The sequence below is a fragment of the Erythrolamprus reginae genome, chromosome 5 (assembly GCF_031021105.1).
Source record: "Erythrolamprus reginae isolate rEryReg1 chromosome 5, rEryReg1.hap1, whole genome shotgun sequence".
Taxonomy (NCBI): Eukaryota; Metazoa; Chordata; class Lepidosauria; order Squamata; family Dipsadidae; genus Erythrolamprus; species Erythrolamprus reginae.
The window spans coordinates 33,517,572-33,530,012 of NC_091954.1; the positions used below are offsets into that span (position 1 = coordinate 33,517,572).

General features: G+C 43.5%; 1 protein-coding gene across 5 annotated transcripts in view; it reads left to right on the forward strand.

The window, feature by feature from the left end:
• STAMBPL1 (STAM binding protein like 1) overlaps window positions 1-12,441 on the forward strand; it is a 65,441-nt gene that overhangs the window by 26,675 nt on the left and 26,325 nt on the right. For 3 of the 5 annotated variants that reach the window (XM_070752311.1, XM_070752312.1, XM_070752315.1), the window contains exons 2-4: window positions 2,828-2,907; window positions 3,978-4,195; window positions 8,795-8,870. In XM_070752311.1, the coding sequence (XP_070608412.1) occupies window positions 2,878-2,907; window positions 3,978-4,195; window positions 8,795-8,870 (324 nt within the window). In that variant the 5' untranslated portion in view covers window positions 2,828-2,877. Of the gene's footprint in view, window positions 1-2,745; window positions 2,908-3,977; window positions 4,196-8,794; window positions 8,871-12,441 lie in introns of all 5 variants that reach the window. The other 2 variants (XM_070752313.1, XM_070752314.1) reach the window with 2 other exon arrangements.

Genomic DNA, 12,441 nt, shown 5'->3' on the forward strand with positions numbered 1-12,441 from the left:
AAAAAGGCAAAAAGACCGACCCAGGTAACTACAGACCAATCAGTCTGACCTCTATACCTGGAAAAATACTGGAGAGAATAATTAAAAAACAACTTACCCACTTCCTAGAAACAAACAAGATCATATCCAATAGCCAGCACGGATTCATCAGAAACAAATCATGCCAAACCAATCTCATATCATTTTTCAACACCATAACCAAGTCAGTTGACCAACGCAACTCAGTGGACCTCATATACTTGGACTTCAGTAAGGCTTTCGATAAAGTCGACCACAATCTCCTAATCCACAAACTAGAAAAAAATGGAGTAGATTACTACACATGTAGATGGATAAACAGTTGGCTGACCAACTGCACCCAACGAGTTGTCCTCAACGGCACCAAATCCACATGGAAAAAAGTAGACAGTGGAGTACCACAGGGCTCTGTCCTGGGTCCTGTACTCTTTAACATCTTCATCAATGACCTGGACGAGGGAATAAAAGGGGAACTAATAAAATTTGCAGATGACACCAAGCTGGCGGGGGTAGCCAACACCCTTGAAGACAGGCTCAGAGTACAAGAAGACCTAGACAGACTATCACAGTGGGCCCATACCAACAAAATGAGGTTCAACACCGACAAAGGCAGAGTCCTTCACCTCTGCAAAAAGAACCCCAGACATACATACAGCCTGGGAGATACCCCACTCAGCAGTAGTGACTGCGAAAGAGATCTTGGAGTCTTGTGGACAATCAACTAAACATGAGTCAGCAATGTGCAGCAGCAGCCAAAAAAGCCAACTCAATCCTAAGCTGCATCAACAGAGGAATACGCTCCAAGACCAGGGAAGTACTAATACCACTCTACTATGCCCTGGTCAGACCCCACCTGGAGTACTGCATCCAATTTTGGTCACCTCACTACAAAAAAGACATCGAAACTCTGGAGAAGGTGCAAAAAAGAGCAACCAAAATGATTAGGGGACTCGAAACCAAGACTTACGAAGAGAGATTGAGAGAACTGGGCATGGACAGCCTAGAAAAAAGAAGGTCTAGAGGGGACATGATAGCAGTTTACAGATACTTGAGGGGTTGCCACGATGAGGAGGGGGTCTCTTTATTCCCCAGGGCACCAGAGGGCCGGACGAGGAACAATGGTTGGAAGCTGACCAAGGAGAGATTCAACCTGGAAATAAGGAAGAACTTCCTGACGGTCAGAGCGATCAACCAATGGAACTGCCTGCTAGGGGAGGTAGTGAACTCCCCAACTCTGGACACCTTCAAGAGGAGATTGGACTTCCATTTGGCTGGGGTGCTGTAGGGTTTCCTGCTCAGGCAGGGGGTTGGACTCGATGACCTAACGGTCCCTTTCAAATCTATTAATAAAATAAAATGCTGAGTTACATCCAAAGAACACCATACCTACTGTGAAGCATGGGGGTGGCAACATCATGTTTTGGGGCGGTTTCTCTGCAAAGGGATCAGGACGACTGATCCGTGCACATGTAAGAATAAATGGGGCCATGTATTGTGAGATTTTGAGTGCAAACCACCTTCTATCAGCAAGGGCACTGAAGATGAAACATGGCTGGATCTTTCAGCATGACAATGATCCCAAATACACAGCCAGGGCAATGAAGGAGTGGCTTCGTAAGAAGCATTTTAAGGTCCTGGCCTAGCCAGTCTCCAGATCTCAACCTTATAAAAAACGTTTGGAGGGGGTTGAAAGTCCGTGTTGCCCAGCGACAGCCCCAAAACATCACTGGTCTTGAGGAGATCTGCACAGAGGAATGGGCCAACCTACCAGCAACAGTGTGCCAACCTTGTGAGGACTTACAGAAAATATTTGACCTCTGTCATTGCCAACAAAGGATATATAACAAAGTATTGAGATGAACTTTTATTATTGACCAAATACTTATTTCCCCCCCAAAATTTGGAAATAAATTAATTAAAAATCAGACAATGTGATTTTCTGGATGTATTTTCTCATAATGTCTCTCGTGGTTGAGGTCTACTTATGATGTCAATTACAGGCCTCTCTCATCTTTTTAAGTGGGAGAACTTGCACAATTGGTGTCTGACTAAATACTCCCCCCCCACACTGTATGTTTATATTAGTATATTTTAGTTTAGGAACAAACGGGTTTTAGTTCAGAATATTCTACCATGGATCAGTGTGCACATTTGCACAATTTAGCTGGGGGGGGGGGGAAACCCTCCAGCCCTACAAATAGCACCCTTGATGTTGCCTTTATCAATTTAAGGATGGCCTCCAGTTCAGTTGCTTGTGAGGTACTGTGGAGAAAATTAGCTACAACCTCAAATAATTGTTGCTTTTTCAGGTTGATAATTTTATTATGAAAAATTTAATATGAAAATATTACAATATGGATTAGAGGCAAATGTTCCAGTTGTCTGCTCAGATACAGCAGTTGAGTCAATATCTATGTAATGTTACAGTGCTCAATGTACGGTACCACCTATGACATCTGGCACTCATGAACTTGATTATCAGAAAGTTGCTATCTCTCTGATCAATGAATAACAGTCTCCCTTCTGCAAGATGTAATCTAGATAAGTACTATAAAGGTTACCAGATTTCTATAGCTATAGTTTGCAGAAGCTGGTTAGTATCCATTTTTTATTATTAATTGATTCAGGGCTGATTTTTCTGTATTTTAAAATTTATATTTGTGCTTTATTGTTGTTGTACTAGGAACAAATGATAGGATTTGATTTCATTTGCTTATATTTCTTTAGAATATTTCCAATGGCTACTAATTTGTGCAGTTTGTTGTTTGCACTGAGTGCTATACATTTTCCTGTTCTCTTTTGTGACTAGATGGCATGATCGGAAAGAAGAAAAAGAATAAGCTGGGTTGCTGACACAACATGGAAGAATCATTCACTGTGAGTTCCTTGGTAAGGATGGATGCTTTATAATATAGGGAAAACTGCTGGTCTGGCAACACACCTGCTGGGCTTTTGTAGAACAAGCATTCTATTCAAATTCAAATATGTCCTGGGATGCACTGATTCCTCAAATCTAGTGAAGAAGCATCTAAGTTAATCCCAGTGTGTGGTTCAGATTGTTGTCCTTAAGTACTATTGCTCTAAAAATGCTGTTTTCAATAACAGTTTATTGACCTTAGGCTTTTCAGGATGAATCATGGTTGTTGTTTTTTAAATCTCACAGTCATCTCCATTAGAGAATAATAGAGCACTCCTTCACATTGATTTTAAAAATACAGACTGAAAGATTCATAGTTGAAATGCATTTGCATAAGTGTACACGAAAGAAAAGAAAAAAACAGGGAAGTGCAGCACAATAGGCCTTACTTTGGTTGCATGTCATTGGCAATAAGTGTCAAGGTAATTGTGCTTTTGGTGTGTGTGTGTGTGTGCGCGCATACAATACAGTGGAAATGTTTTAGCGTAATCATTTATTTTGCAGGGGTTTTATGAAAATGTAATTAAAGCTTCTCCTTAAAAGTATGGGGTATATATGTAGTTCATAATTTCATTTGCCTATCAGAAATATTGAATATACATGAATACAAGTCACCTGTCAAATTAAAAATCACACTGATTTTAAAAGTAGAGACTGAAAGGTTCCTGGTTAAAATGAACACTTTTCCATAAGTGTACACAAAAGACAAGAAAAAAATGGGGAAACACAACACACAATGGACCTTACTTTGGTTGCATGTCAGTTGCAATAAGTGTCAAGGTAATTGTGCTTTTGATGAGAGTGTGTGTGTGTGTGTGTGTGTGTGTGTGCGTTTGCATGCATGCCTACAATGCAGTGGAAATGTTTGTTTTAGTGGAATCATTTATTTTGCAGGGATTTTGTGGAAACATAATGAAAAGCTTCTTAAAAGCATGGGATGCACATAGCCCATAATTTAATTTGCCTATCAGGAATATTGAATATATATGAATCAAAGTCACCTGTCAAAATAAAATACAATGTATAACCTCTGCTTTAACAGAAAAAGCTAGCAGCTATTCCTGACCACACAGATATTTCCTTGAGCCCAGAGGAGCGTGTCCGTGCCTTAAGCAAGCTTGGCTGTAACATAACAATAAATGAAGACATTACACCCCGACGCTACTTCAGATCTGGTGTGGAGATGGAGCGCATGGCTTCTGTCTACCTTCAAGAGGGAAATCTTGAAAATGCCTTTGTCCTCTACAATAAATTTATAACGTAAGGATCAGTATATAAATCCGTATTTTAAAATTTAGAAATTGCAAGTATTTTATTACCTTGATACATGTCTAGCAGAACATACTGATTGGGACTGTACATTCCTTTGCATATAATTTCAAAAAGGTTTTGTTATGTGTGAGGTCATGAGAGAAAGTACTGATCTGCAACTGTCTAGAAGCAATCACATCCCATTCTCCCTCCAGCTATGCTGGCTAGAGAATTCTGGAAATTGAAGTCCGCAAGTCATAAGTTGCCAAGTTTGGGGACACCTACATTAGTCCATGGCTGCTGCAGAGAGCAGCTGAATAACCCCATGAAAAGATGCAACTGTTTCCAAATGCTGAAGCAAAAAACCACGGCGAAATACGGGTGCACCTGCGTCTCCGTACATGATTCTGCTACCTGTTCAGGCGCAGTAGCAGAATTGCGCTGGACTCCACTAGCACTCAGAGCCATGGGGGTGAGCACACGTCACCGTTCCACCTTAGCAACCCACCTCTGCTTAGCCTCTGATTTAGTTTGGATGCTACCTGGAATCTTGGCAGCTTGTTATACTTGAGAAGGAGAGGGTAATGTAGTGAAAAGAAAGATCATTTTTTGATAAATGTAGACCTGCAAAAATACCTTCTGAAAGTTGGCATTGAGTATAATTTACAAACCATTTATTTCAGAAGAGTTCCACTGATAATAGTGACATTGCACCATAATAAATAATATGTATCATTAGATTCAGGAGTACCACATGGTGTGCATCTCACATGAAAATGAATCTCCCAGGAATCTGAGCTTCAGGGGGTAATTTGCATACTCCTGGTGCATGCTGGGAAGAAGCTAAAAGCTCACCGCGAGGCAAAAGAACACCGGGTTTGCTGACCAGGGAAGCAGAGGAACTCACCACCCAGGAATCTGAGCTTCAGGGGGTAATTTGCATACTCCTGGTGCATGCTGGGAAGAAGATAAAAGCTCACCGCGAGGCAAAAGAACACCGGGTTTGCTGACCAGGGAAGCAGAGGAACTCACCACCCAGGAATCTGAGCTTCAGGGGGTAATTTGCATACTCCTGGTGCATGCTGGGAAGAAGCTAAAAGCTCACCGCGAGGCAAAAGAACACCGGGTTTGCTGACCAGGGAAGCAGAGGAAATCACCAACCCAGCAACAAGAGCAGACATGTCACCTCTGCACAGAGAGAGAGAGAGAGAAGATACACCAACCATGCACACAGAAGTCACTCCCCGAACAAGCATAGATGAAGACGGAACTGAATCCATGGTGTGCTGCAGTTTGTGCTCCATGTACTCACTCCTCCCCTCAAACCTCCAAAACTTTACCTGCAACAAATGCAAACTCATCCAGCTATTTGAGTAAAAAATCAAAAGCTAGAGAAAAACCTAACAACCCTGAAGCACCAACATCACAATGAGAAAATCCATCAGACTCCCAACAAAACCAACACCCCAGAGGAGCTAAGCCGAATCCACGCCCCAGAAGCAGTAAATAGCTGGACACACATCACCCTAAGACGAAAAAACAAGCCTCCACCAACTCCAACCCTCCTCCTCCCAACCCCACTGCCTACAAGCAACAAATATTCAGTACTCTCGGAACAAGAAAACCTGCAAACATCTGACAAAGAACCACCAAGAACCAAGCACAACACAACTCCACCAAAAGCCTCAACAACAGAAGCTAACCTCCCTCACCCCAAGCCAGCCAAAAAGAAAAGGAGAGTACTGGTAATTGGAGACTCAATCCTCAGGGGAACTGAGCCTCCCATCTGCAGACCAGACAACCAATCTATAGAGGTGTGCTGCCTCCCTGGAGCTAAAATCTCTGACATAACTGAAAACCTCACCAAAATACTCAAACCCACGGACTACTACCCACTATTGGTGATTCATGCGGGAATCAACGACACAGGGAAAGACATGAACCAAATTATGAAAGACTATGACCACTTGGGCAACACAATCAGAAAAACAGGTGCTCAGGTTGTTTTTTCTTCCATCCTCCCCACTAGAGGACGACACCCCGCCAGAGAATGCAAAATCCCGCAGATAAATCACTGGCTTAAAGGATGGTGTCGCCATAAGAACTTTGGCTTCCTCGACCATGGCCTGCATTATCTCCAAGAAGGGCTTCTAGCAAGCGACGGGCTACACCTCACTAGAGCGGGGAAGAACCTCCTAGGCAACCGACTAGCCCAACTCATCAGGAGGGCTTTAAACTAGCTCTGAGAGGGGAGGGTGACCAAACTATACGACAAAACACTGAACAAAACAAGGAAGGGGAACGGGACAAGCCTACAAACAAACCTGAGAATAAAAAATTTCTACCTGCAAACAAACACAAACATCTAAAATGCCTGTACACGAACACACAAAGCTTGGGAAACAAACAGGATGAACTGGAATTATTAATACATGAGGGCCAATACGATCTAATTGGAATCACAGAAACCTGGTGGGACGAAACACACGCCTGGAACACACAGATAATGGGTTACAACCTCTTCAAGAAGAACAGGTCAAACAAGAAAGGAGGAGGTGTTGCACTATACATCAAAGACCACTACACTGCCACAGAACTACATCCAACCAAAGATGATAACCCCCTAGAAATCATATGGGTCAACATAAAATAAAAAAAGAGCAACACCACAATTGGAGTATACCTCAGACCACCCAATCAAACAGACACAATGGACGACCTCTTCACATGCCAACTAACAGACATATGTAACAAACACAGCAGGACAATAATGGGGGACTTCAACTACCCAGACATCAACTGGAAAACTAACTCAGCACCAAGTGGAAAGTCTGCCAAATTTCTTTCCAGTCTAGCTGACAACTTTCTAACCCAAAAAGTTGAAACAGGAACCAGAGGGAATGCTATATTAAACCTAATACTAACAAACAGGGAAGAAACAATAGAGGGAACAGAAGAAGAAGGGAAACTGGGAGAGAGCGACCACGTCATCCTCAAATTCAACATAGTGCAATCACTAGCTACTATACCCAACACCACTACAGTCCCAGACTTCAGAAAAGCGGACTTTAACAAGCTCAGAGCGAACCTTGAACAATGCCCCTGGAACGAACTCTTAGAAGGAAAAACCACTCAGGAAGCCTGGGTGATCCTAAAAAACAGCATCATAGACGCCCAAAACAACGCAATCCCCATGAAAAGGAAAAACAGGAAAACCAAAACTAAACCTGCATGGCTAAACAAAGCCCTCGCAGATGACATAAAAGGAAAAAAAGCTAAGTACAAACAATGGAAAGAAGGACTCATAACCAAAGCGGAATATCAGCAAACAGCCAGTTCCTGCAAACAAAAAATAAAAACAGCAAAGGCACAATATGAACAACACCTTGCAGCGGAAGTCAAAGTCAACAAAAAAAGATTCTTCCAACACATCAACAATAAGAAGAAAATCAAAGAAACAATTGTCACACTAAAAAATGAAGAGGGTAGAGAAATCACAGACAGCAATGACCAAGCACAGCTACTCAACTTCCTGACGGTCAGAGCGATCAACCAATGGAACTGCCTGCCAGGGGAAGTGGTGAACTCCCCAACTCTGGACACCTTCAAGAGGAGATTGGACTTCCATTTGGCTGGGGTACTGTAGGGTTTCCTGCTCAGGCAGGGGGTTGGACTCGATGACCTAACGGTCCCTTTCAACTCTATTAATAAAATAAAATAAAATAAAAATAAAAGACCTCTTCTGATACTTCAAGTTACCATCTAGTCGAGGGGGAAGAGGCTTCTGCCAATTCATCATTTCTAACTGTTCAGATGGCCAGATGACACTTTGGAGTGACATTTTTGGAGTCAACTTCCCCCAGAGAAGCCCCCCACCTTCTTGGCCTTTTGTAAGGCTCTATATCAGTGATTCACAACCTTTTTTTGCCCATGCCCCACCTAAGCATCTCTAAAATCCTCATGCCCCCCTCTGCCCCGTGACATATAAGTCTTACTATTCAAAAAGTGAACCTAAAAAGGCCATTAACTTGGTTGAAACAATGTTCTAATTGCCCCTATTAAAAATCAAATTGCCCTCCTGTGGGGCATGGGCCCCACATTGGGAAACCTTTCCTGAGGCTCCTGGCTTTTTGCAAGGCTCTAAAAACACAGGCCTGGGGCCATTGAGCATTATATTAGATTTACATTGGGTTACTTACTTTTTTATTTATTTTTACTGATTTTATTATGTAAACAGCCGTGAGTCCACTGGCCTAGAAATCCAATTAATTAAATAAATGATTTTGTGTTTAGAAAGAGGTGGGGGATGATAGAGATCCCTTACCTGAACAGTTTCAGAGGGCCACACATTATGGATTTTCAGAATAGCAAAATATCCCTTCAAAGCTCTGAATATTCTATTATGGTCTTTGAGCCCAAAGAACCCAACAATAGAATAGCAGTGCTGCTAATTTAAACTTCAATGAAATGAAGTGAATGAAGAGAAGAAAAAAAAAATCCTTCTAACCTCATTTATCTATTTTGCAATGGTCTCAATGGAAAAGCATTAGTATTGTTTGTTAGGCTTGCAAAGGGATAAATGGGTGTGTATCTGTGTGTGTTTTCCAGTTTGTTTGTAGAGAAGCTGCCATGTCACCGAGACTACCAGCAATGTGCCGTTCCAGAGAAACAGGATATTATGAAGGTAAAGTGCCTTTTTCAAAAGAGCCATCTAGTCTAGGGGATTTCTCTCTTCTCCAAGAATAATTAAAGAAAGAAAAATCCTGACAGTGGCCTGAGAATGTTGAATGCCCTTATTGAGCCTGATAATAATACTAATACTACTACTACTACTACTACTACTACTACTAATAATAATAATAACAATAATAATAACAACAATAATAATAATCGGGTGCTGTGCCAAAAGATCTAAGCCAGCATTTGAAAACAATAAATATTGACAAAATCAAGATCTGTCAGTTGCAAAAGGCCACTGTAATTGGATCGGTGTGCATCATACAAAAATACATCACACAGTTCTAGATGCTTGGGAAGTGTTCGACTTGTGATATTGTGATACAAAATCCAGCCTATCAATCTCGTTTGCTATGTATTACTGTTTCTCCGTACTGAAAGAGCGGGTCCAGCAGTCACATGGGTTGCTCCAATCCGCATATACCGAGCCTGTCTTTAAAATGATTGATGGATCCGCCCCTTCCCCAGAATTCGCTCGGTCCTCCTACCGACAGGACACGTGGTGGCTCAGCTCCTCTCCAAACAAACACCTTCCCTTTTTCTTCTTCTCTCTAAAACCAACAGAAAAGATAAGTAATTAGTTCCTTCTTATCGGCAATCAAAGCAGTTTGGCTTTCAGCCAGCCCTCCCGGGCTCGGGTCTGAGCAGAGAAGCCGTAACAAGGCTATTAGTTAATCGTGCAATTGCTTTGCCTCCTCGCTACAGCCGGCCGTGTTTTTCTATTGTCAAATCTGCCCAGCTAGGAGGTTTTTTATTACTAATTGGCTTCTGTTACCTCCTGCGGAGTGGGATGTTTTTATACGGGCGCTTGTTTTGTCCCCTGGACTTAGTCTGACTCTTTATTGAGTTTCTTGGCGAAATGGCCCTCAGCATCCAGTAATACTGGCACCAGCAGCCTGCCCATGCACAGGCCGTTTGGTGCCTTACAGTCCACCGCGTGGCCCAGAGTAGGCTGTGAGTCTCAGGCTTTTACTCCTGTGCTAGGCCTCTCAACTAGTGTGTCTTAGTTGCTTAATCAGTAAGGCCTAGCCCTTCTGGACTCATTGGCATGAACTCTAGATTGATCCAGATTGTCTTTGAGTGGCAGATGCGCCTGGGCCTAAGAGCTTGGCCCCCCTTCCTCTTGGGAATTAATTGGTTCAGACTATTGCTTCTCCCAAATTTTGGCTCCAGACCTTGTCCCTGTAATTTGTTCAGGCCATGGCTTCTTCTATTCCCAAGAGAGGCAGTTCTTCCAGAAATACTCAGGACCTTAGGCCTACTGGTGATGAAATTGAAAGCATACCTCCGGCCTCGGCCTCCTCCGTTGCAGCTCCCCCAGTGGCCATGCCCACCAGAGCTGAAAAGAGAAGGGATAAAGCACTTCAAAAAATCCATGAACAATCAGCTAAACGCTTAAGAGTGCAGGCTCAAGTACATGTTAGTTATCCTGAACCCCCAGATCCTCTTGATCTGCCTCCCTCAGGTGTACCTGTCTTGTCTCTGGATGAGCCAAACCTAAATAGACCCCAACCTAACTTATGGGGCTTATGTCCACAGGTACCAGACCATTTGAATCAGGGTCCCATAGAGCCTGAATGTTCCAGGTCCCGCAGGGTTCCCTCTGATTTACTTGCTTCTATTACTAATCTTCTTCCTGAGCTGCAATCTGTTTTCTGCCTTATCTCAAGCCATTGATGCCAAATTCAAGGCCATCCTCGTAGACACTCTCGTTTCAGACCCGTGACTTCCTTCTCAACCTACAGAATCCCACAAGATCCAGACTCTGAATCCTCTGAGGAGGAGAACAAGGATGATGAAGATCCTGAAGACAGGGATGACCCCTTACAAAGTCTGTCTGAGGATGACGAATCTCAAATCAAGACTCCCCCATCTTCTACTATTTTTCCCTTTCAGTTGTTTAAGTCTCTACTGCTCAAAGCTCAAAGCTAGGGCAGCCACAGGTCTCTCAGGACAAACCTGCACCGACTTCTGCAGCTCCACAAGAAGCAAATCTTCCCTTCTTCATGGAGGAGCAGGAAGATACTGAGGTCATCCCCATGCCTAAACTATTCAAGGATGCTTTGTTGAAACAGTGGGATTCCCCAACCTTGGGTTCTAATCCCTCCTCCAAAGATAAGAAACTGTACAAAGTCTCACCTTCTTATGAGGATCTTCTTATTTTTCCCAAGGCAGATGAGCCGGTCAAGACCCTGCACTCTGCAGCAGCCATGCCTGGCGAGGCAGAAGAAGTCTTAAAGCTGGAAGACAAACATCTGGAGCAAATGCTCAAGAAATGTTTCCTTGCTGACACTTGGGCTATTAAATGCGCAGCGTCAGCATCCTTCTTTACTAGAGCCATGCTTCTGTGGTTACAACAACTTCAACAGCATATTCCTCCCGATGACTTGAGGGGCCAGCAGGACCTCAGCAAGGTCTTCGCAGCGGCCCAGTATGTAGCAGACACCACCCTGCAATCCTCTAGATTTCCGGCAAAATCGGTGGCTGCCTCAACAGTAGCCAGGAGTCTTCTCTGGCTCCACCCTTGGCAAGCGGCAGTGAGGCAGAAGTGGCAGCTCCTTGGGTCCTCTAAATCGTAAGCTATTATTTGGTGATTTACTTGATCTTCTACTTACAGAAACCACTGATAAGAAGAAAATCCTGGGTCGTACTACCAAGAAGACTACTAAAACGCTTCAGCCCTTTCGGCAGTCCAATTGCCAACAAGATCAGGGGTTCGCATTTCAAAGGAACTCAGGTCAGTCTAATTCCCGCTTTTGTTCCCAATCAGACAGGAACCCCAAGGGCAGAGGGTCTCAATATCAAAGAGGCTCCTCCTCCTCAAGGGCCTCAAAAAGGTCCAGGTGGTAATGACCACTCTATCCCCAATGGGGGGTCGCTTGGCCTGGTTCGCTTCCAGCTGACACTGTACCTGTAAGGACCCCTGGGTTATTTCCACAGTTAAATGGGGGTTTCAATTGGAGTTTATCTCCATTCCCTCCAAACATTTTATCTCTTGACCTTCTCCTAGATCCCTTCCTCCCGTCTCTGCATGGAGGAGGCGATCCAACATCTGCTTACTATCAGGGCTAGCCAGCCAATTCCATCCTCTCAGAGAGGACTTGGTTTCTACTCCATCCTCTTCATGGTTCCTAAGACCTCCGGAGGATGGAGAGCCATTTTGGATCTTAAAAGATTAAACCAGTACATTAAATACAGAAAATTCAAGATGCATTCCTTATCTTCTATCCTGGCATCCATTCACCCTGGGGACTTCATGTCTTCCTTAGACCTTACGGAGGCTTATCTCCATATTCCCATTTTAAAGGGCCACAGATAATTCCTCCGCTTTGCCTTCCAGGGCAAACACTACCAGTACAGGGCCATGCCTTTCAGCCTGTCCTTGGCCCCTTGAGTCTTTACTAAGGTCTTGGGCTCCTTGGCGGCTCATATCCGGGCTACCTCCATTCATTTATTATTTATTTATTTATTGGATTTGTATGCCACCCCTCTCCGTGGACTCGGGGTGGCAATGATAA